Source organism: Trichoderma harzianum (assembly GCF_003025095.1).
Source record: "Trichoderma harzianum CBS 226.95 unplaced genomic scaffold M431scaffold_1, whole genome shotgun sequence".
In the NCBI taxonomy this organism is placed as follows: domain Eukaryota; kingdom Fungi; phylum Ascomycota; class Sordariomycetes; order Hypocreales; family Hypocreaceae; genus Trichoderma; species Trichoderma harzianum.
In genome coordinates, this window is record NW_020209249.1 from 3,866,905 (window position 1) to 3,885,123 (window position 18,219).

The 18,219-nt window shown below is 51.4% G+C and overlaps 7 protein-coding genes across 7 annotated transcripts; 3 read left to right on the plus strand and 4 right to left on the minus strand.

The window, feature by feature from the left end:
• Positions 1–130: 130 nt before the first annotated feature.
• On the minus strand, positions 131–1,972 carry M431DRAFT_73681 (hypothetical protein; the record flags this gene model as incomplete). The annotated part of the gene is made up of 4 exons (XM_024922147.1): positions 131–601; positions 703–1,539; positions 1,603–1,688; positions 1,885–1,972. The coding sequence occupies 4 exons, from the start codon at positions 1,970–1,972 to the stop codon at positions 131–133; spliced, it is 1,482 nt and encodes a 493-aa protein (XP_024780899.1).
• Positions 1,973–4,389: 2,417 nt separating this feature from the next.
• M431DRAFT_477595 (hypothetical protein) lies at positions 4,390–5,175 on the minus strand (the record flags this gene model as incomplete). Its single annotated transcript, XM_024915583.1, has 1 exon — positions 4,390–5,175. One exon carries the CDS (start codon positions 5,173–5,175, stop codon positions 4,390–4,392), a length of 786 nt encoding a protein of 261 aa, XP_024780900.1.
• Positions 5,176–7,276: 2,101 nt separating this feature from the next.
• On the plus strand, positions 7,277–9,914 carry M431DRAFT_503387 (hypothetical protein). Its single transcript, XM_024918294.1, has 3 exons — positions 7,277–8,406; positions 8,522–9,223; positions 9,327–9,914. The coding sequence occupies exons 1-3, from the start codon at positions 7,725–7,727 to the stop codon at positions 9,413–9,415; spliced, it is 1,473 nt and encodes a 490-aa protein (XP_024780901.1). The 5' UTR covers positions 7,277–7,724; the 3' UTR covers positions 9,416–9,914.
• Positions 9,638–10,216, plus strand: M431DRAFT_206417 (hypothetical protein). The gene has a single exon (XM_024913396.1). The coding sequence runs from the start codon at positions 9,860–9,862 to the stop codon at positions 10,181–10,183; it is 324 nt and encodes a 107-aa protein (XP_024780902.1). The 5' UTR covers positions 9,638–9,859; the 3' UTR covers positions 10,184–10,216.
• A 1,892-nt stretch (positions 10,217–12,108) lies between these two features.
• Positions 12,109–12,680, minus strand: M431DRAFT_206565 (hypothetical protein). Its single transcript, XM_024913398.1, has one exon. It carries the CDS (start codon positions 12,623–12,625, stop codon positions 12,338–12,340), a length of 288 nt encoding a protein of 95 aa, XP_024780903.1. The 5' UTR covers positions 12,626–12,680; the 3' UTR covers positions 12,109–12,337.
• Positions 12,681–13,000: 320 nt separating this feature from the next.
• M431DRAFT_206568 (hypothetical protein) lies at positions 13,001–13,476 on the plus strand. The gene has a single exon (XM_024913399.1). The coding sequence runs from the start codon at positions 13,071–13,073 to the stop codon at positions 13,347–13,349; it is 279 nt and encodes a 92-aa protein (XP_024780904.1). The 5' UTR covers positions 13,001–13,070; the 3' UTR covers positions 13,350–13,476.
• Positions 13,477–17,063: 3,587 nt separating this feature from the next.
• Positions 17,064–17,787, minus strand: M431DRAFT_206588 (hypothetical protein). The gene has a single exon (XM_024913400.1). It carries the CDS (start codon positions 17,652–17,654, stop codon positions 17,202–17,204), a length of 453 nt encoding a protein of 150 aa, XP_024780905.1. The 5' UTR covers positions 17,655–17,787; the 3' UTR covers positions 17,064–17,201.
• Positions 17,788–18,219: the final 432 nt, after the last annotated feature.

The following is an 18,219-nucleotide window of genomic DNA, read 5'->3' on the forward strand; positions in this document are numbered from 1 at the left end:
TTTGTTTTTCGTTGCGCTTTTTTTTTTCTCAACATGATTATGATTATTACTGTAGGGGCTCCTTTTCGGATTCATATCCCCATCCCAAACGCACTCGTATCCAGAAAAAGAAGGGGGTGGTAGGGGTGAATCAACAGCCGCCAGGCCTCTTTTCGTCATATCTCTCTTCCACCTCGTCGTAGGCCGGTGGGCTCACGTCTGCGGTGAACCTAGGCGGCTGCGACTCCTCTCTGGTCACCGTCTCTTGAACAGCAACCAGGTCGCTAATCACGGAGGCTGCCTCTTGGAAAGACGCGAGCTCGTCCTCCATCGAGGTATCCTCCTCGTGGATCAGCATGGCTGTCTTTTCATTGAGCTCGATGCGCTTGGTCTGGAAGAGGTCTCGGATGCTACAAAAGAAATTCGTGGTACGTTGGTGGGCGCCGTTTCGGCGAGCTTGTCTTTCGATGCGGCGCTGGGTGCGAGTTTCACGGCGGCACACACGGTTGCTGTGGTTTCTCGCGCGGCGGCTGTGCATTCGTTGACGGATGGATCGGAGGGCAAAGAAGAGGGCCAGGTGGAAGGTGAAGATGATTGCGAAGAGGGGAAAGTAGGTGACGTTCTGTTTAGCCAATGGTTAGATTCCATCATATGCGCGTTTAATCTGCACAAAAAAGGGGCTCATGGGATTTGTAGGTTTGCGAGAAAATCAAGACTACTTACCCTTCGAGAGTGAGTTGGTGTCAGTCGTGTAGAGCTGGAGTCGGTATCGTCTCGGTCTCGGTAGTAGAAGAAGCGCTGTCCTCCCTCTCCGTCTACTTGCATGCTCACCACGACATCGGTCTCCTTATGGTTAGGGTGAGGGTGGTTAGGGCGTCGATGATGGGTGCCATGCTCGTGATCATGATGACGATGATGATGATCACACTCGACAGGGATACCGAGCACAGAGCCCAACCAGTGCTCCATGGTGCCCCGGAGGGTAGAAGATGCAAGTTTGGCCGTCTGGTAAAATGTCTGAAAGTTGAACGCCGGTGTCGAAGGCTTGATGCCCAGCTTGTCCAATACTTTTCGCTGCTTGGTCTTGATGTGTTCTCCGAGTTCGCGCATCTGGGTCTCTATCGAAATGATGTCTCCAATGTCCGCCTTGGTTTCGTCATCGACGTCTGATAAGCCGGTGAGCGTCTTAATCCTCTCTAGCACCCTCTCCTTATCGAGCCGGGTAGGCGCATGACCCTCGGTTGTGTAGACGAGTGAATCTCCTCCCACATCGTAGACCTTGACGGGAGTTCGTTGTCTAAAGCTCGTCACAAAGGATGTCTCGGGGATAGTCTCTCCGTCCAGTGAGATGATTGTCACCGTCAGATCCTGGTCCCAAGGCACTCGTCGTACGTGCTCCTTGCAAGTAAAATTCCAGCTCGCGGTGACGGTGTGCCCGTCCTGGGAGGCGAAAGTCCCTTGGCCGGTGCCGTTGTCATCCTGAGATAGGAGGAATCCGTCGATCCTCACTTTAGCTTGACTGCAAGCCTCTGAGGACTCTTGGATGTCAAGATTGAATACCTTTTCCCGTGGAGATGATGTGAGCTCATTGTCATGATACTGGAACAGGTTGATTCTTCTTACCAGAGTTTGATCGACCGTCTTTGCGTCTCTAGAGCCGCTGGTGTCTACAGCAACAGCAACGGAAAATGCAGATTCAGTCGGGACACCTGTTCAAGTGGCAAGAAAGAAGCGAGTCAGTAATAGGCATCGATGAATGTTTGTTTGCATTCTGTCCGGATAGAGTACCCCCCAATTCAGGGCAAGCAAGCAAGCAGACTGTAGTCACCCCCAACCACCTCCGTTTGCCTCTCTTGTTCTGATTTTGTCTCTCTCCACCACCAGCACAATACAATTAATCATGACACTCACCTCGTGATGATACCGGCAAAGGCCTCGTCAACACAGCCGTTGGCGCCAATATGAGCGTCGCCGCCTTGCTAAGACCACGCATTGTGGATTCCAGGCAACAATTATCGACGCCGTTTGTGTACTACAAACAAACCACCAACTAAAACGATCAAACAACGATCAAAGAAAAAAACAAAATCGCAATGCCAAGAGTAAAAAAAAGAATAAGCTTAATAAAGAAGCCTAGAATTACTCCGCAACAATACGAAGTAAAAAGATGGTATGACCCGAGGAGACGCGCGTCCAAGTACGAAAGCCTTTTAGAAGGCGAGGGAGGGGAGAGAGGGAGGAAGAGTAAGAGGGAGAAGGGAGGTTTTTTTTTTTCGGGACACCTCTTCCTTCTGCCTTAATTGAGGCTGCATTACAACTACACGAGACTAATGCTGCCCGTACGAGCACACAGCGAGCGCCTTACTTGAAGAAGCAATCCAGACGCTCCATCCATACAAAGCATTACACGTATTGGGACTGGCATTCCGGGGCCAGAAACAATTGATCTCTCCCTTGGAACGAGGCGCAGCGAGGGATGAGTTGATTTGAGGGCTTACGGGGGGACTGGCTTTGCCTACGGGCGGAGGTCAGGCGGCCTAGGCGGTTCTTTACTGGGGACTTGTAGGCAGTTAGCCGCCTTGGGTAGTTGTGCTGGGTGCTAAAGCTACAGTGGGATGGGCCTGTAAGCACCTTATGTGATCTGTGTAGTATGAGATTGCCCGTCAGCCATTCGTCTAGTTGATTGTTTACTAAAACAATATCCATACTTGATCATCTTGACTGCCGACAGATCATGTATGTTATCCTTCCCCAGTCGTCAATTTGATTCAAGCAAAATGATTACGGTATCCTCATCTCCTTCTGGGTACGGAGCATAGTACATACGATACGACTCAGTCAGTTCACGTTGGCAGGGGCTGTTTTGCAGCTGAAATGGAGACCCAACAAGGTCTCAAAACAACGCCATCCTGCGAATGCTCTCCATACCGACTCGTTACCTTGCTTCCGCTCATGTAACCAAAAGAACCCAAAGGTGCATCTAGTCTGCATATTCCGTAATCTGGCCGGTGGCAGATGATGGCATCAAGTTGTTCCGCCTCTCCCTTTTCGGCCAACCTCCGTAACGCCCTCTTTTTTGCAGGCCATCCCATCGGCGCTCTCCCTCGGCCGTACGAGCATTACGAGATATTAGTTGCAAAGGAGAACTGGGCCCAAGAGAACCCGAGACGAGGCGAGACTCACTCTCAAGAGGGACTTGACAGGCGGAACCGTTTTATGCTGCTCTAAAACGGCTTGGCTTCGTATGGCGACGATCGAGAATCCGGTCCTGCGCGCCTTTATTGGACCCGGCCCCGTCGACCAGAGGCCAATCAGCTGAGCTGAAATCCGAGTCTACCGCCCTCGTATCGTCAGCGAGTTTCAGAGAAAGAGAGGATAAAGGGCCTGTGCCTGTTTGTCTATTCTCGCTCTTACTGCCAAATGCTGCAGAAACCGCCTCTGCTGCGCCGCATCGACGAAACAAGTTCCCAGTTCCATCCCGGCTCGCCCGACAAGCCGTTAGCCGATGAACCCACCGGTTTCCTCTTGTTTGGTTGGCAAAAAATGATTTACGGAAAGCATGTGCCGCCGAGGGGGCGTCTGTGCGTCTGATCTCCTCCTTACAGCAAAACCCTTTGCGCCGGCCAGTGATAGGCGAGACGATGCGCAGTTCTGACGCGAGGATGGCATCAAGCGGCCGAAAGTAACACGTTCAACTGAGCTAAACAGGTGGCGGCAAGCCAGACGCAAAATGGCCTGCTTTAGACAAGCACTACCTGCGATGCGACTCGATTCGATACGATGCGAGGCGATAGGCTATTGCTTGGCCTCGCCATCCTCCCTGCTCGCTTCGTGATCCACGTTCTCGACTGCTGCCAGATGCAGCTGCCAGGTTCAAGCTGCAGTTTTTAGTATCACGTAGCCGAATGCCAAGGCACGGGCAGACAAACAAGCTTCTTCCCAAGACCGATCTGGCGTGGCGCGCAGCACCCTTACTCAGGAGCTTATACGAGGTGTCATCTCTGCCTGGCTCCACAGGGCTAATGGTCTGGTCCAGAGGGCTCTTGTTTGATCAGGATCAAGTTGAGTGGCATAGCTGTGTCGCTAGCACGGCGGTTGCGGAGTACACCGTCACCATAGCCACACTCTGTACCGCGTCTTTGAGACCTGCCTATTGGTGCTATGCCTAAACAAACGCTGGTTTCGTACTAGCCGAGCCGACATCCGGCCCTGGATGTCGTGTGTATGCCGGTTCAAGGTCCGCGGAGGCCGTTTGATTTTATAGAGCCTCCGTAGTCCATTGTGATCTGCCATTGGGCTGGATCAAGTGCAAACGCCTTGTGTGGATGGGGTCCTCTGGTCATTCCTCTAAAAGTGATGAATTATGGGCCGTCAACCGCTCGCCTACTCCTTTCCAGCGACAGCTAGGCCTTACGGCCACAGCTCCGTTGTCTTCCACGAAATCCCAGATTCCGACACTTCAGCCTTGTGACTCCATCTCCGACCTCTCTTTGGGTCTGACAACTCTATCTGATCAATCTCCTCTGGCACGATGACCAACACTCGAAAGTTCCTCCGTGCCAGCTCATCGTTTACATCGTTGACCTCTTGTCCCAGCTCCAGGCCTGGCTCAGGCTTCTGTGTCAGAGGAGTGCCAGGCAGTGGATTTCGGAATGAGCCCCTCATCAGAGGACTCAGGTTTCCAAAGCTTGCGGTAAGCTCTCTGCTCCAGCTCCATGCATCTTTCTGCTCTTCATCCACAACCCTCATCCAGGGCTGCAGAGCTGCTCGAACAGGCGCAGCTGCATCCGACTCGATATCCGGACCAATCACATAAGCACGGCCGCGGAACCGCCATTGCGTACTGGCCTTTTCCATCCAAAAGACGGCTTCAACGGGGCCTCCAATAGCAGACTGAGCCTCCGCCGATGTGGAGGGTTCCTGTCTGCTGCCAATAAGCTCGGGAACCTTTTCCATGCGCACATCCGTCGTGATAGCGGGCAATTCGCTGGTGTAAACGGCAGGATTGAGTAGCGCAGGGTTTCTAGGGTTGTCTGGCAAGGAAGCCCACATGCCTCGGAAGACGACTGTCCTGGCTCTGGGTACAAACTGGTTCCCATCGAGAGGATGGAGCGTGCTCAGAGTGAATATCGGACTGCTCGCCTGCTGGATGTGTGAGAGGAACGTAGACCTCCACGGCGCCTCGTAGCCTGCCATTGTGTGACTGAGATGATTGAGAAGCTGTCTTGTGCGTCGGACAGGTGTTGTGGGAGTCGTCATTAAGCTTGTCTGCCGTGTAAGAACGTCCTCTACCGCTTGTCTTGGGCAAGATCGTTGAAGGAAGCTTGAGTCGATGAGGCCATTTTGGTGAGTAATAGGTATTTGGACCCACTCTTGGCACCTGATGCCTGCTTATTATAGCGATTAAGATCACTAACGGTCTTGGCTTTGATCCTACAGCTCTCTCCAACTATCTCATACACAGCATCTGCGACGTATCAAAAAAAAACACCGGGGCAATCTGGTGTCGATATTTTCTCCTTTAGCCTCCACAATTTTGAATTTGGCCATGCATTGGCTCGGAGGTTTCCTTAATTGGCGGCGAACTGAGCTTTCATACAGAATCGCGCAGTAACTTTCTTCGCCTAAGTTGCCAAGTTGCCAAGACACGGGCAGATAGTAAGAGCGAGTAATGAGAGATTTGCTACCCTGTAGCCAGCAGGAAAATGCAAGTCGCGGCCCATACCATGCGGTCAAGCGATTCAAGCATTCAATTGTCTGAATAGAATAATATCTACAATGTGGCGCTGCCCTTTTGTGGGATAAAAAATTTACTTGGTGGTCGCGTTAGGTTTGTAAACCTGCCTCCAATTCGTCAATGTCGTTCGAGAGTATCCTAAGGCTGTCCTCTGTATATCCCTATATTCTACGCGTTCCTCGATCCCCGGGCAAGTCTTACTCGTAAGAAGACATCCTTGCTAACATCAGGACTATTTGAAACTAAGGACGCGATTACTGCGGTGCATTAATTTAGCCGATTACGACCAGCATTTTACGTACGGCTCTTTTCAACGGCTCAATATAGCGGCGCCACGCTTTGCATCGTCTACCTGATAGTACCTGCGCGGTACCCAATGGCGACAAGAGGCCGTTGACCGCATGCGGATTAACTGTTGCAGCGAAACGAGGCTCTCGAGGTCTTGGAAGCCCTCGACGCTTTACTCCATACACCTGGCTTACTTACTACGTGACCTTGCCTAGTAAATACTCAATACCACTCTACAGTATACTCACCACCTCCTCATCTCGCCTCCCATCCCAGAGCTCACAAAATGGTTAGTGCGCTGCGGCTGAGACATTGAGCAACAGAGGCCTGAGCTGGGATTTCTTTAACCCCCCCATTTTCTGCATCTCGTCATCCAATCCAGCGGCTCCTCCACCCTTCCCGCTCTTATTTGATTATCCGCCACCCTTTGAGCATGTTATTTCCAGTGCTCAAATCCGACAACCAAGAGGGACGACCAAAGAAAATTCCTCCCAAGCAGAAACAGCTCCCCCAAACGACCCGATTTTCCACCTGTTATTTCCGGGGGACCGTGGCGCGAACAACGCGGATTGACCGCCGCTGACACAGCAAAGCAGCAGGAGAACAAACAAGGGGCCGTTCAGCTCCAGGTAGGCGAACTGCGCGCGGCTTTATCACCAGTCGGGAATATCATCGGGAGCTTGGGAGGGGGCGGCTTCGTGGATTACGTTAGTACGAGTTCAACGGCAGATGGATCTGTCGCTTTTCCAGCAGGCCGGCAATGGCCACCACGGCCGTTCCGTAGCTGTCGGACGTGGCAATGCCTCGTCGGCCTTGACCCCGAGCTCCGTGTCCAACACCTCCATCGCGTCGCCCGGATCCGTGTCCGGGAGCCTTCGTCTGCCGGTCATCGGCGGCGGCGGCCCCGGAGGCATGGGTGGGCTCGACTATCGCGGCATTGTCTCTCATGATCAAGACGCCGACTTGACAATGCCCGAGACTCATGCGAGTGGGCCCCCAAAGAAGAAGCAGAAGCGAAACAAACCCACGCTGTCGTGCCACGAGTGTGTTGAACGAAAGACAAAGGTGCGTGTTGTGCACGGCTGGTCTCAGCCAGCCCTTGACGCGAGACAACTTTCCCCATCCCTTCCTACTTCTTTTTGACTTAGCCGTACGAAGTGCCTTTAACTTTCTCTCCTTGTCGTGTTTCCTTACGGTTGCATCTGGTCTATCCGACCTCGGGTGTCTGCCGCATCACGAATGGCGGTGGAACCGACCTTTAAGGATCATCATCTGCGGCTGCCCGCTCTATTTGTGCTACGACATGATCTCGTGTGTAGAGTCTGCTGTATACCTGTCTCTTTGCCCTACTTTTATGTATATAGCTTTCCTGTCTTGGTCCACTTTCACCGCGCTTCTTGACTCATTCAAGGCGTACCTAGGTGTGTTACACGGCAATATCACTGACATATTCCTGGTAGTGCGATCGAGGTCGACCACATTGTCTTGCATGTAAGTCGAATCTGAGTTCTCTGCTTCGACCTACCAGCTCTGTTAACGTTGAAATTGACAGGTATCAAGCGGCAAACTGAATGCATATATGCACACGTTGCCAATGTAATCGAGTGAGTTGCAAGAACCCAACGTCTAGTTCCAGTCACATCCATGGACAGCTGCAAGTGTATCCTAACGTACCATCTCACACAGGGAGACGTCGAGATCGGCTGCCAATGGCCGCCGCATGACCAAGCCTCCAAAGAAGAAGCCTGGGTCTTTTGGAAAGCTCCCTGTCCCCAACATCGCGGACAGGAATGCCAACAGTAGTGACGACACTCCGTCCAGAGGCGCTATAGCTCTCTCCATTGGCTTGCTATCAAATGTCCCATATTCCGTGGCCACTGCAAGCAACGTGTTTGGGATAGGCTCGGAGCATCCCTTTGCAAATTATTGGACTTGCGAAGGAGGTCTTCCCGAAGTCATATCTGTGCTTCCCGAGAAGCTCCAGGCTGACATCCTGCTTTCTCGGTATTTCGAATGCGTCGACCCGGTGTACCCCATGATTCATCGCCAGACATTCTATGCCGACTATGAGCACTTCTGGCAGATGAGCATCCCAGAGAAGAATCAGGTTGATGCTGCCTTTATTGCTCAAATCTTTGTCATGCTGGCTTTGGGCACTCAGTTTGTCACGTCAACGACGGCGCAGGAGAGGAAGCAGACGGCTGAGTTTTATGCTTCAGCTAGCAACCAAGCTCTCCGGATGTTCTCGTATCTTAGCACAGCATCAATTCGGTCTATTCAGGCCATGGTTCTGATGACTTATTTTCTCATCAACGACAATCACGCTTCGGACGGCTGGGCATTTGCTGGAATCTTGATACGGCAAGCCTATGCCATGGGCTTGCATCGTGACCCCAACATAGGTACGTCGAATCGGATACTACCCTCTTGCGTAACATGAACCCCCTCCTCGCATATTCTTAGCCCGTTTCTCTGCCTGTCTCTTTTAGACAACCAAACTCACCGCGCGCTCTTTAGTTACACCAGATGCTAGTCCATTTGAGAAGCAGCAGAGACGCAAAGTCTGGCAAGCGGTCTTGCTGCAGGACACGTTCCTCACGGTACTTTTGTCCCTGCCGCCATCTGCAACGCACACCGACGTGTCAGTCGATGACTTGCTCGATCATGGGTCCTCCATTGCCAGCAGCGATCCAACAGACAACGCCTACATCCGGGGCTCTTGGACACTCGCGAATCTTGTGCAGGAAACGATATGCTCTCCTCGGTCCCTCGACGTGCCCATTTGTGCAACGGCGCGGCACAAGTCAAAGCTGATTGCCGATTTCCGAGCGGTGTATCGGTCCTTTCCGGACGTTTTCCGCTCGTGGGACACTGAGAGCCTGACGGCGTTGGCCGGAACAAACAAGAGAGTCGTGCGTCAAACGCTGTTCCTCACGAGCAACTACTTTCACAATCTCATGTTGGTTCACGCGTCGGAAAGCCCGGACGTTCCGGTCAATGTGCGGGGCACGCTGGAAGCTGCTCACGATGCCATCGGGGCCTTCTTCTTGCTGTTCAACTTGCTGGAAAGCGAGGCTCGCGTCTGGTGGGTCTTTAACCACAGGGCTTTTCTTGAGGCTCTGTGTATCGGCAACGTCTTGAGAGAAACGGCCAAGGAGTCCCTGGGCAAGGAGCTGCTGGCGAAAGACCCATTGTTTGTTCGAGCCAAGGCAGACATCAGTAAGTGGAACCCTCCCCTTAGTGTTAACATTTCCCCATCTCTTTTATTTCCGAAAGCCCACGATATATGGTTCCGATGTGCTAACGATGTTGGCGTTTGCAGCCCGAATGATTCAGATCATGCAGCAGATGGCCGAGGACTCCGAGGTTGCCCGAACCAGGGTCCAGGTGTTGAGCGAGTTTCTACTCTAATGCGTCCGGGGCGGGCCTAGTTTTACGGCAACTTTATTGAGACGTCTTTTCTTTCTCCTTCTTTCTTTCTGTAGAGCACGGTGTTGGAGGACACACTCATGTCCATTTTGGGTAATTCGTTTGGCTTTTGGAGGAACGGAACTTGGCATGTCTCGGGCTTTTGACTATGACTACGGAGTACGTGGATTTGCATTTGCGACGGAGTGGAGTTATGAGATACAAAAGAACTTGTTGATACTGAATGGTACGCAAAGGGCTATATTTGAATCGGGCAGAATTACTGAATGTCAGTCGCGAAGGGAGGGGGGGTTCTGGTACTGATGGCATAATGGCAGCTGGGAGGATCTGGAGTACATGTACAAGGCACAGTTTATATCATGTTCCAGGCCCCATTCCAGCCGCTTTTGAGGTCGGCGACTGTTGGCATCCAAGACTCCGAGCCACATGGCCAGCCTGCTGAGCCGAGCCTTACTGGCTAGGATCGGAAGGACAAGGTACTCGTCTCCACAACAGATCGGACAGGCTGTTTGTTGTGCCTTTTTTTTTTCCACGTCTTGGATTTTGTCTGAGGGAATTCTGGTGGTGGTACGAGGGTTAATATCCCCCGTTTGCTTGGCTTGGCCGGGATACAACAGTATGCAAGTACATGGTATCAGCGGGTCATTTTGCGGTGGTTGGAGGTACTGCTACCACATGCTGTTGGGTGGGATTCTTGAAAGTATACGGAGTACGAGTACTAGGATTATATTAAATTTGGTACATGGATAGGGTGAGAAACATGAACGTGTGAAGAGCAAAAACTGGTGTGAATGCGATATTCTGTGGTGATTTCTAGGCTGGTACCTCGTACATACATTAAGCCTAATGTTGCGTGCTGGTAGCATCGCATGCTACCCGCGAGTGAGTTTACTCACCTTTTGTTCTTTTCTTTTTGTTGTTCTTCCCTTTCCCCCCCTTCTTTGGGCTAATTGGTTGAGGGAACGGATTGGATTTCCTTTTGCAATCTTTTACTTTACGATTTGTAGTTTTGCATTTGGTTTGTTTCCTGTTTGGGTATTATTTCGAAGATGTTGGTTGGGGGTGTGCGGCTGAACGCATAGTGTGGCAATGACGTGGGTTGTTAAATGAATTGGATGTAACGGTGTGGCATTGACTGAATCAATGTACTATGTAATGTAGCTACTTTCAAAGTCATGTAGTAGCATGTGGATAGGTTTTTATGTGTTGCAGTGGGAATATTTTACGGAGGATGAGTGTGAAGTATATGAACGAAACGCTGGTTGTAACCACGGCAGATGCAAAGGATGAGCACGAGAACGAGTCTGAGGGTCCTCTTTTGACGCTGGATACGGAAAGAGGATCCAATGGCATATTGTGTGTGAGACGAATAGTCTCAAATGGACATTGATTTCGGGACCGAGAGAGTCCCCCTTGCACGGATATCGCTCTTGTTGGGGGGTTGCTGTTGTACGTGCGCGCGCGTGGACGAAACGTTCCTGCTGGTGGGATCGATGACGGAGAGAAAGGGGATGGAGGATCTGGCCATGTGCTAGGATGTGCTTGATCGTGATTCGAACTCACTCATGGCATGGCTGCTATTGCAGCGCATGGTTTGATGAAAAGGAAGGGAAGAAAAGAGGATCTACGGGCTTGGCCTGGCCGAATCGAGATTCACAGGCAGAAGGATCATTGTGTGGACCTCTCTAGGATGTAGGAATTTGTGCCCTGCTGAGTTTCGAGCTAGGAAAAAGTTGCATCAAAGATAGTAAAAGAGTAGTAGTAGTCTTGTATGTTGTATGTGCAAATGCGTAGGCTCGAAGCAGGATACTAACCGTATAGGAATTGATTAGTCGGCAGCTTTGTTGCGATTAGTTTGAAGGGCCGCCGGACGGGAAGTCGGCCCAGCACGGACGAACTGAAATTCGAGCTTCCGGACGACTACGGATATACAGTAACACTAATAAGAAAGAGCGCAAGTTGAAACAAACACAGCACAGTAGCAGCGACTTTTTCTGGTGGAGAACGGATTTTTTGATTTCTAGGCTGCTCGTCAAACCTGGCACTGTGCATAGGCGAGTTATATTACAAGAAAGAGGTCTAATGCAGGCTGCCGCGCATCCAACACGCGGCTTACAGTATTAGTCGCGGTCGCATTGGCTAGCCCGATATCGCGAGTGTGTGTGTTTTCCCGTAGAGGACATTGTCATTTTGACTGTTTTGCGAGAGGGGGAAGTGTGTGTACATGTAATATGGATGTATTATTACGGATCAGACTGGGCCCTTATGGAGAGGCTGAGATGATCATCATGAGGAACCTGGCAGTAATACTGGTTACGAGGTATATTTCGCGAGATACGCGAGGGCAAGGCGTATAACAAGGTCAGAATATGGAGAGCAGGTATAAGAAAAGAGTCAGAAGAAGTGAGAGCGCAAGTAAGAGCGCGGTTAAGAGTGTAAGAGTATGAGTGGGAGGGAGTAACAAAAAAAAAAAAAAAAGAGCCGCCAACAAGACGCCGCCGTCGGAACTGGGATTGCGGGACGACCCCTGGTTCGCCAATATTAAGGTAGAGGTGTAGCGTTAATCTCTGGACACACTGCAACGTGAAAAAAAAAAAGAGCCATTCAAAAAAAGAAAAAAAGAAGGGTGCAAGGATGCAAGAAGGGTGGGTTGCATTTTCATCGGACAGGTCTTGATTGGGGTCCCCATCTGGTTTTATATTGCCGTATAATAATACATAATGTCGTACCGTTACGGTAGGTAGGTACTTTGATACCTTGGCCTGGAGAAGGTGCAAATTTCGAGGGCTGAGGTGGGTATTCTTGCAGGTTTTGTGGTACGAGGAGGATTTTGTTGGCACGTGGTGCGAATCCTTTGTTTATGCTCTGTGCCTCTTCTTTTTACTTACTATATTTTGGATGAAGTTACAGTCTGGATGGTGTTGTGGGGGGGGGGGGGGGGGGGGGGGAGGAGACGTCGGAGCGACGGGGAGCGGATTTTTTATTTCCTTTCCATAGGCTGCGTTGCTGGCATGAAACTGTGCTGATGGATGGTGGGTTGGGCTGGTTGTGGGTTTGGCCGTGATGATGATGATGGTGATGATGATGATGGTGATGATGACGATGAGGCTGTTGATGCGACTGGTGAAGGAACACGCGGCGATATGCACCAATGGCAATCCTCCTGGAAGCGAAGCAATGCATCAAATCCATCTCATGCTCAACCGAAGACTGTAGATGATGCACTCGTAGTCGAATAGGAAAGAATCCAAACTCTAACTGTCTAACAGCCACCATTGTAGTCTGGCTCTAGCTCTTGCTGGCTAGCATTCTGATCCAGCATGATCGCCCGCCAGAGCCCACATTAATCCTCCGTAGTTCAAAAAAGCGGGAGAGAAAATCAACGCCTGTTGTGATCTGGTGCAGCACTTGGCAGCGGAACATCCATGGAATGGCTCGTGTCCAGCAGATGACATGTTACAAGTTACCTCTGCTTTTCCTCTTAGGCGCTCCATTCTGCCATTCTGCCGCCGCATTGGGCTTGGAGGGGACGAGCATGGGTGGCGAAATGGAAAGGGAAAAAAAAAAGGGACCTGGACATAACAGCAATTTGACCCAAAGCGGTAACAGATACGCTCGCAGGGCTGTTGGACTGCAAATGGGACTGTACTGTACTGTATTGTACGGTACTGTGCTCGTATGCTGCTGCAAGACACAACATATGATATTGATATTTGATGCCTTTATTTCTATTTGTTTTTTAATTGTCAGATTCCGTTATGGATGGTTGGATTACTTTCGAACTGCCACAACTGCCCGCCTCCGTACACGTAGCAATAGCCGTACATTAACGCCCTTTTTTAGTCTCGAGATTAAGGCACTCTTCTTTAAGCGAAACGCTCGGCACGATTTCCCTAGCGCTTCAATCGCTCCCTGACTGTTTCGCCTTTCAAGTGCCGGGATGCAGTTTGTCCCTCATCCACAACGGGCCTCATCCACAATCCCACATATTCACATACTATTTTACGTGTGCAAGCAAATCAAATCAAGGGACCCCCGACAAACAAACTTTTGACTGCTGCATCTATGATGATGTGTCTTTTTTTTCCCTCGCCTCGCCTTGTTCTCCTCCACTCCCTGTTGATCCCCAACAGCAGCGGCCGGCGATAGCAGACGATGGAGGACCGGCGTTAATAGCTGGCGAGAAGCTGTTTGGCTGAGCGGACATTGCCGGCCAGTTGAGTTTTTGAATGTAATGTATGGCTTGCGGGGACCATTCCACAACGGCCACGGAGCATCCGATTACGCCTCGCCAGTTGCGAGTAATTGTTCAGCCGATTTCTGCATTCCATGGATCCTTCATAATGGCTTCGCACGTGTTCTCCATGGCTGCATATTACACAAGCGGACGAAGTAATACCTAAACATAGCACTCGTACGTCGTAATACAGGCCCTTTTCTCTTACTCCAAGTTGCCTATTAGGGCAAAGAAGCCTCCAACAGCCGTGTGCCTGTCCAGGTATATGAGTAGTTGTATGTGGTATTACTACAACCCTACGGGAGTGCATGTCCGTACAACCAAGAAGGCTTCGGCAGCGTGTTCCGGCCTGCTGCATTGTCGTTCGAATCGCCCTCAAACGCAGTGGCTCATGCTAATGCCGACAGACAACCCTCCTTTGCGGTGGAGGCGGCCATCGCTCGCTGCACCTCGGCATCTCGTTCTCTCTTGTCATGGTGAACCTTGCCCGGTCCACAAGGCGGACGACCAGTATCACCGTTCAATGCATGCTGCGTTTCGGCTTTTCGAGTCAGGATGCACAGAGGGAAGGGGGTGGACGAAGAGAAAGAAGACAAAAGGATAGGGGAGTTGATTGCTTCGTTCGTACATGCAGTACAGTATCCTCAAGTGCCGGCTTTGATGGATCTTGTGGAAGATCCCCCTTTCCCCTGTTGGCCACCGGCCCCATTCATCGTAATCATCAAGAATTGGGCTTTTTGCCATCTGTTTACCTTGTTCCTTTTACTACAAAGAATCCCTGTAGCGAGGAACCGGACAAAGATGGTCAGAATTGAAAAGGGACAGCAGCCAGCATCAGGGCATGGCATCTCAACCGCCATCAGCAAGCTACCCAGCAACTACTAAGACAACTATTTTAAAAAGCAAACCTAGACTTCTACGACTGGACCCCGCCGTTTCAAGTCTCAAACGGAAAGAAAGTGCACAAAACGGGCTGGTCCGGCCGTGACGAGAGCCGAGAGCATAACGTGTAGCCACGCAAGGACATGGAGGTGGCATAGATTCAAGCCCAACTTTTAGGCAAAAACACGCCATCAGCGCAAGGCCCCCCCATCCCATGCCATCCCCCGGCCCTCGCATCCAATTGCCTTGTTGAAATCGGATCGAGGAGAATCCCTGCATCTGCTTTTTTCTTCTGTTTCTTCTTCTTACATACAACTCGTACGTATCTCTTTGCTTTGTCACTTTTGCGATTTCGAGGGACCATGCAATAGCGTTGCAACGGTCAGAAACTAACTTGCGTTGACCGCATTTGCAACGTACATTTGAGTTTCAACCTTGTATGCAGGTCTGCAGGACTCTGCAGCTCTTTTGCATGACGCAACTCCCTCTTCTTCCTTTCACCCTGTAACTCGTATCACTCCAAGGGACATCCATCTTGCTCGGATTAAAGCCGTCTCTCTTTTTTGTCTGTTATCCCGTTGTTGTTAGTCTACCACCCCCGGTTCCCTTTCCCTCAGCGCTACCTTGCGGCCCGAAAGACGATGCGCGTGTTGTGTGTTTTTAAATAGAGGGGGGTTTAAGTCGAAAATGTACAACTTTACGCCCGTAGATCCCGACTAACCTAATACGCAGTAGCACGGCCGTGGATCCAATATCATCTCCCATCGATCAGAAAGAACTTGTACGGATTCCGCATGCGGTAAATCATGGCGAGTTCGGCAAACCTTTGAGATTATGTAACCCAGCAGCCTATTGTACAGCAGCTCGCTGAGAGACACAAATAACAACCTCCACTGCGAAAATCAAGGAGCAAGGATTCATGATTCGACGGCGGTTTTTTACCCGCTCTCAGCCAAGCCTAAGCTGCAGCTCCCGATGCGGTTCTCCGACGCCTGACTCGCCTGATCCAGTACATGTCATGAATATGCCTGCGAGTGCAGCTGATTGGCGGCAGGGCTGCTGCCGACGGTGATTGCTCCAAAATCACCTGCACTCTCGCTCCAGCCTGCCCAACAGCAAGCTGCGCAGACCGTCTTTCTGCACTGTCGTTGGATGGCGGAGTTGGAGCCAGTAAGAGGACCGAGGAGGAGACAAAAAAACGCAAAAAAACGACCCTTTTGCGTGGCGGAGTCGGCACGCGGCCACTACTGTATGCGCAAGTCTGCGAGCGTCGGCCAATCTCAAATAGCTTGCTATTGGGGTAAAATAACAAGCTTGAGAGAGTTGGGGTAAATACTACTACTGGTATATGAAAGTCGGGGTGAAATGGGGTTCCTGTCTGTTCGGCTCTGCTTCCCGCCCGAGCTAATGTTCGAATTAGAAGCAACCCAGCCCTGCTCAAACGTGCTCCCCAAGCCGCCGTCAGCTTCTCGACTGAGCAGGCTGTCTCTCGTGTTTGTTGGTTTCCGCGGCCCGAGGCGCCTCTTGAACGGACTGAGCATCCGCCCCGGAATCGCATCCCCGGGTCTCGCTCATCAGCAACCACAGCTTATATCCACGGGCCAGATCTTCTAAACTGGTCCCTTCCCCTTCTTCGTGGCGCCCTGGGCACAGTGTGTGCCGCTAACGCTCTGCCCCCCCCAGTGGGGTTTCATCCGGATATCGCTGCGAACCAAAAGTGTCGACTGTTCAACCATGCCCCGGCCGCTGCCAGTTTGGTCGACATGCCCCGTCCTAGGTGTGCTTCACGCTGGGAACTCATTCTCCGGACGAGCTCTCCGTATTACAGGCAACGGAGCAAAAGAGTGCTGAGCATCTTCATCGAGTCTGGGCGATTCGCTTGTCGCCTGGCGAATTTCTGGCATTGACGCCACAGTGCCTCCGTGTTGAGCTCTGTTTGATTAGCTCCGATCCTAGAAACGATCGGCCAAGGGCGAAAGAGACCTCTCAATGAGTCTGAGTACAAGCAACAACAGAGAAAAAAAAAATAGCACCGAATAGACACTGATACACTCAGGTACTATACATGTCTCGCGGGCAGTAAAAGCAGGTAGCAACGAATGCTGTTCGGCGAAGTCCAGAGACACGGTCGCCGGCGGGAGTGCCACACCCACTGGTCAAAGCTCTTTTCTCTCTCTGTCTCTCCCTCTGAAAGAAGGATACAAGACATTCAGACAGCCTCTTGGCGCATTGTGTCTCATTGCCAATCAGTGGTCGCCGATCTACCGGGGACGGCGATTGGATGCCGTCACCACTGTCTCTCCGAGAGACTCTCACAACGTCCCCGACATCTCGATACTCGTCAAAGTTGCATCTTGTATTGCCTTCAAGCATGAGGGTTGAGAATGCAGTCAAACAAGCTGGAGCGTTTGAATTGATTCAGACAGTGTGTGGCAGCTCCCCCTGCCATCAGAAACAGCACTGTTGCTCTGTTCCGCATGTCACTATCCCACAGGCGACTGTCCCACGCGCTTGTACCCTGGACTGCCGAGTGGGATGCATGATGGCAGATGGCCTTTTCCAACATATGATCAGACGTTGCTTCCAAGTGTGCTTGAAAATGAAACAGAAAAGAAAACCCGGGGTAGAGAGAGAGGGCTGCAATTGCAGCTACAAAAGAGCCATTTTGATTAAATAACAGGTGGGTTTGGCCTGTCCAGTGAAATCAAATTGACAAACGCAGCATAGCCTACGTAGCATCGTACCCCTTCCGCTTCGGATCTCGAGATCGGCACTTGGCCATGAGTAAACAGATCCGAAAACGCAAGCCCTTACTTTTCTTCTCTTGGTAAACGGCAAACAACAAGGTCGCAAAAAAGGGGAACATAGTATTATCCCTAGCTTTACGTGCGGCGCAGTCGTGGAGCATCGGATCTGATCCGTGATATCTTGTACCGTGCCGCCTTGGTCGGCGACCATTTCCCTCTGTTTGGCGTCCGTGTTGAGATCATGTTGCTCTCCTGTGCGGTTAACGCACGAGGTGCCTGTGGTGAGCCGCTCTGTGGACCATGGCCCTGTCAACCGCTGCGGCCGAGAAGACGTGAGACGTTCAAAGTATGTCATCCGCTTGTTAGGCGTTTAGCAGGGTCGAGTGCTATTCCCGCCAAGGGCCTGCACTGACGGACGAGCTCAACCTGACGCCCAACTGCATGAGGAACCCACCACGACCGCTCCCAGATTGACTGACTGATTGCGACCTGCTTCCACATGAGCTTCTGGACGACCGGGAACTGACCCGCTAGCAGGTGAGCCACATTTCACGTCACAGCAGGTGTTTGCGGGTGGGACAGGGCATCATCGAGCACGAGTTCCGTATCCTCGCACGCTGATGCCTGTCTCTCTCCGTGAACGAGCCCGTGTTACAGAGATCTGGACGGGCACGAGTTGCCGAAAGCTTGCAGCCGGCCGAGTTTTCAGTTTTCAGCACAGGCCGGCTATGGCATGGCCATGGCATCTGACGAACGAACGAACTGCGACGTGGTGCCAGCAACGGAGCACACACCAACTGCAGCTTCCATGTAAAATGCAAAGAGAGGTTACACTCTCCGTGGTAGCAATGTGGTGGCAGAAGGAGAGGCTTGCTTACAGTACAGCATGCACCGGACTATACAGTACAGTATGGCATGTT

Bases quoted from the DNA above. Each gene is read 5' to 3' on its own strand.
- M431DRAFT_206565 (XM_024913398.1), bottom strand. From the start codon at position 12,625: ATGGATTTGATGCATTGCTTCGCTTCCAGGAGGATTGCCATTGGTGCA.
- M431DRAFT_206417 (XM_024913396.1), top strand. From the start codon at position 9,860: ATGGCCAGCCTGCTGAGCCGAGCCTTACTGGCTAGGATCGGAAGGACA.
- M431DRAFT_206568 (XM_024913399.1), top strand. From the start codon at position 13,071: ATGGGACTGTACTGTACTGTATTGTACGGTACTGTGCTCGTATGCTGC.
- M431DRAFT_206588 (XM_024913400.1), bottom strand. From the start codon at position 17,654: ATGACATACTTTGAACGTCTCACGTCTTCTCGGCCGCAGCGGTTGACA.
- M431DRAFT_503387 (XM_024918294.1), top strand. From the start codon at position 7,725: ATGACCAAGCCTCCAAAGAAGAAGCCTGGGTCTTTTGGAAAGCTCCCT. The intron at 8,407-8,521 runs GTACGTCGAATC...CGCGCTCTTTAG, and splicing joins GCATCGTGACCCCAACATAG to TTACACCAGATGCTAGTCCA. The intron at 9,224-9,326 runs GTAAGTGGAACC...TGGCGTTTGCAG, and splicing joins TCGAGCCAAGGCAGACATCA to CCCGAATGATTCAGATCATG.